Raw genomic sequence first — 5,015 nt, 5'->3', positions numbered from 1 at the left:
CCGGTGCTAGCTCTCGACGTTCCTGTGTGCACCCTTGTAAAACTAGCACTTACTTTACCCTAGCTCCCTCCAAAGCAACCATTACGTACACTAACTTCAGCCATTTCCTGTCTTCACTCCTCGATTTCCGCTATCCAATAGTACAATCTTCTGTGAAGTTACTTACTTATCAATGCAGATTTTACAATAATATAATTCACAATTGCTATATAAGTCAAATATATCTTTATGTTTGCCAGTTCTTCAAATATAGTGCACTGTAATTTTCTGAGCTTCCCGGAAGTCGCAATCAGCCGACAACTCAAATATAACCCAATCCTGACACCTATCAAATTCTACCCCATCCCTGAACTACCTCTAACCATGTTAAGTTTACTAATCTGTTTTTTGATACTAAGATAACTGCCTAATATTACGTATGTAACTAAAATGAAGTTATTTCTCAATTTAGATATCAACACTAGAATTCCCTATTAACTATAAATACTTATACATTATACAATCAGTTACTAATACTAGTGCCGGAACTACGGTGTGCACCAGGTCTCTAGTTGCACGCAACTAATTTAAGTAATTGCCAAGTTAATTAACTAACGTAAAATGTTAATTGAAGAAAGTTAGACCTTTCCAAGTTTTAAGCAGAAACATAATCTGCACTAAATTACCTTTGTAAACCTGCGCTGTTTTATCTTAAAGTTAGTTAATTTATTTTTAGGTAAGAATCAATATTCTAAATAAATATTAACTTGAGTACACTTTTCAAACTAATTTCTTGTTTCTATTCGCGTACATTAGCATAGAGATTAGGTTCAAAATTTTCTCATGCCATGTCGCTAAGGGAACAAAAATATTACTGATCACGTGATGTGAAATACCCAAACACAGACCACTGAACTCTATAAAGATTTAAGTAACGCTGACACCACGAGTCACTCCGTCAAATGGTAGTCTTGGAGGTCCAAAGTTTATTGGAAGTGTTACTTAAAAGCTGGAGCGTTGCTGTCCGATTTCTGTTATTGTAAAGCTTAACGATAAATAACACAATATGGTAAGTAATATTGGTGTGAATTAATAAAATTATGATGTATTATATTGAATATTTCTTAGGTAGTTATATATTTCTAACATTCGACACCAGTGACCAGCTAATATATTTTTTAAATAATTGGTTAAACTAGTAAAACTAAAAAGCAACACTGTGTTAGCTATACGTCCTGTTGTTCGCCTTCTTATACTGTTATAGTCTGTCATATTTTTCGACATTAAATTATCGCAGTTATGTAACGTTAAGGCCATTGCTATAACATAAAAGATTTATGAAATAGTTGTTGTTGTTATTATTATTATTATAAACAAATGATTGTTGTTATTGTTATCTCTTTGGAAAGCATATTACTATTAGACCAGATGTTGACCTTTATTCAGTGAAAAAAAAAGCCGTACTTTTAATTTAATTCAACTCCTAATTTATTGTAATTTGTACAGTACACAGCACAGTTTAAAAATAACGTGGGTTAATTAGTTGTAAAAAAGGTTCTAGTTGCTTTTTCTTTTTTCAGTGACAAAGTTTTTTTAAACACAAAATTATGAGTTCCTTCCTTTGTTAAATTTTGTTATATAACTATAATTATAAGATATACCTCACTGACAGTAATACCATCAACTGAAAATGAAATGAACTACAAGTATTTGTTGATGTGTTTGGATTATTCTTAAACATGATACCAAGTAGTAGAAAACCCAGGAACAGTGTATTTTTTATCATAAAATAATGCTTATTATATGTATTCTCACAAACATAAAGAAAACTTCAGTTTCTTTATATAATGTTATCATACGTTTTTATGTATTCTTCACATTACACCTGGCCCTTACGATAACAGAATTGATGTGTACATATACAGTATTGAATATTTTCCATAAATACCACAAAAAAAATGTCAAAATATCTTGCATAAAAACAAAAAAAGTAAGTAATTACCCTTTCAATGACATCATTAAACCCAAGTAAAACATTTAAACATTTGTATGACTAGAGCTTCTGATTTTTGATTTTAACTGATAAACATCAGTAAAACATCTCCAGTACACTTAGTTATTGAATGTCCTTCTTTCCTGACTTGTAGCTAACATTGATTCTTTGTAAATATTTTAAATGCACCTTAGCTACTGAGTGGTAGTAAAAGTTAAACAAAAATACAATACAAATTAAACCCTGTACAGAGAAGAATTTTTGGAAAAAAGCTGAAAAAAATAGTCTTGTACAATATTTAAATAAAAAAACAAGAGCCTTGAAGAAGAAAAAATTTCAGGCTAGCTATATAAAACTCCAAAATAGCTTAAAAAATAAACACCAAAAATCAGAAGCCTTAATATTGATTTATAAAAGCATTAAAGTCTAACTAATAATGCTGACACGTATAGTACTATTATTGTTTTTTTAGGGATCTATGAATGGTGACATACTGAGTGTGCTGAAGCAATGTTATTCCCTTCAGGAAGAACGAGCTCACACTTACCACCTGTTCCAAGAGTGAGTATTTTCATTATGTAGGATTTGTTATGGATATTGATCTCTTTATACACAATATGAAATGCTTTTCTCACAAACTTTAAAAAATTTTTTTTAATCTTTTGTATTAATACACAGTGATTATCATCAAGAAAATACCGTGAATAATAAGGTAACACTTTGACTTTGTCTCCCACATAACAAGATTTGCTGTTAAAGCTTAAATGACTTGTTGGATATCATGGTAATTCATCCATTACAAGTTTTATTTTTATGAGAACTGACTTGAAACAACTTAGAACTTTCAATTTTACAACTAATCTGATTAAATTATTAAAAGTTCATTGGTTTATTTATCACTATAACTTGATAGTAAAACACTTGAAATGGACGACAAGGTATCTTTAAGTCCTTCCAGACCGTTCTTGCACATCCACCCTTGAGAAAAGTAAATATTTAAACCCATCCATTATTTTTCAGATAACCATCAATTTTTTCCTTCTTAACTCTTTCAAAGTTCCAGCCTCCACTACTGATGGTTGCAACTCATTCAATAAAATTATCAATCTCTTAGAAAAATACGAGTATCATACTTTTTGTAGCTGACCTCTATTTTTGAAATCTTGAACTTAAGCCCTTTTATCCTATTGATTAAGCAACTAGAATCCCAAATTAATTAATTAGGATTGTCCATAAACTTGCTAATGAAATTATTCTCAGAAAAAACTGGGTGTACTGACATGATATATATAACACGTGAATAACGAGGGACTGTAACGCAGCGGCTTATAGAACGGCTCCGAGTTAGTTTTTTTTTTTTATTATCAGAAACAAACTTTTAGTTCATAGCTCCTTCATTTCTTGACCAATTTGAAATCTAGATCTAATTACAGTTTTGGACTCAGGAGGTCAAACCCTCTCAATTGATGTATTTAACCATGCCCAAGGTGTTGTAGATTAATTTACTGTAATCTTACCTAAAAGAACTTCAATTTGAGGGTAGTCTGGTAAAGATCCTTATGAATAATAAAATTGAATCGGGTATATGCATGCCACATGCTTGATATTGCTGGCACACAAAAATATAGCCAATAAAAAGTAAAAAAAAAAAAGTACTCCTAGATTAATTTACTCTAATCTTGCCTAAAAGAATTTCAAGTGCCATGGCTATTGAGGATTCCCTCATGTTTCCTTCAAGGCTCTTCTTCTTCTTTTACACACCCACCCTTCAGGAAAAAATAAAACTACAACTTACACTACATCTTTCAAGAAATTATCGATTCCCATCTTAAACCCTTCTTAAAGTGCCAATCTTCACTTGTTCTGACAGCAGCTCAGTCCATTAAGCCAACCACCTTGTTAGAACTAGAGCCTGTCTTCAAACCTTTAGACCTCTTATCTTCAAAATGCAGCACAATGAAATCGGAGGCCTTTAACCTACTGATTTACTAGGTATTTTTGTAAACTTCATGAAGATCACTTCTTACTCTGTTTCATAATTAATTTTGTTATTGAGAGATTTTAATTTATCTTTATAAGATTATCCTTTCATATCACAAATCATCTTGGTAGCCCCCCTTCTCTGAATTCTTTTCAACAAGTTTTATTCTTTTTATACAGATAGAATTATATGAACATTTGATTATATTTTGAATTTTTGAGAACATTGCATGCAAATGTAAAAAAAATAGGCCATTAGAAACATAATCAAGTGACAATATATAAGTGACATCCAATTTCGTATGTCAAATATTAAGCTGATTAAAGACATTCTCTAAAAGAATCATCCACCTTTCCCCTATCCAAAGTTTTAAGCAAATGTCGATGAAAATTGTTACGTTTTAACTATAATCATATTTGTTAAAGTAGGCAAGTTTACCAGTAAATTTAGCTTAATAAAAATTGATAGTTTTGATCTCAAAAGATGTATACTTAATGTGTTTAAGTTGCACGATAATGAGACTGTTGGTAAATCAAAGACAACCTTAACTTCAAGTTACACAAGCACACACACAAACCAAGTTCAGTACTTAAATTATGACAGTTTGACATTCAGAACATCATCACATAAAACTTGCCAGCATATATATATTCAAACCTCGATTTGAAGACTTGATACTTCCTGTTTTATTATGCGTATACTGTTACTGCTTGTCGGTTGCAAGAAAAAAATTGGTGAGGTGCCAAGATTCTGTGAAATTGATATGCTGCTATGTAAGATTAACAGATAAATTATATTTGAATGTTGTTTATACTTCCAATCTTAGTTCTTATGTTTTTCAATACTTCTAGCTGTGAGGTATGTTATTTCTGTTTAATTACTACATTTTTATTTTTGACTGTGAACCCCCCCAAACAAATGTGTGCACTTTTGTCACTGATAAAATGATATTATATTTTTTATTTTTGACTGTGAACCCCCCCAAACAAATGTGTGCACTTTTGTCACTGATAAAATGATATTATATTTTTTATTTTTGACTGTGAACCCCCCCAAACAAAT

General features: G+C 30.9%; 1 protein-coding gene across 1 annotated transcript in view; it reads left to right on the top strand.

Annotated features, from left to right (window-relative positions):
• Nucleotides 1-882: 882 nt before the first annotated feature.
• LOC106468333 (uncharacterized protein C19orf60 homolog) overlaps nucleotides 883-5,015 on the top strand; it is a 7,864-nt gene continuing 3,731 nt past the window's right edge. The window contains exons 1-2 of the mRNA XM_013928751.2: nucleotides 883-1,048; nucleotides 2,445-2,533. Coding sequence (XP_013784205.1) covers nucleotides 1,046-1,048; nucleotides 2,445-2,533 — 92 coding nt within the window. The 5' untranslated portion in view covers nucleotides 883-1,045. The remainder of the gene's footprint in view (nucleotides 1,049-2,444; nucleotides 2,534-5,015) is intronic.

Source organism: Limulus polyphemus, unplaced genomic scaffold (genome assembly GCF_000517525.1).
Source record: "Limulus polyphemus unplaced genomic scaffold, Limulus_polyphemus-2.1.2 Scaffold2965, whole genome shotgun sequence".
In the NCBI taxonomy this organism is placed as follows: domain Eukaryota; kingdom Metazoa; phylum Arthropoda; class Merostomata; order Xiphosura; family Limulidae; genus Limulus; species Limulus polyphemus.
This window is presented reverse-complemented; position numbering and strand designations above follow the sequence as displayed.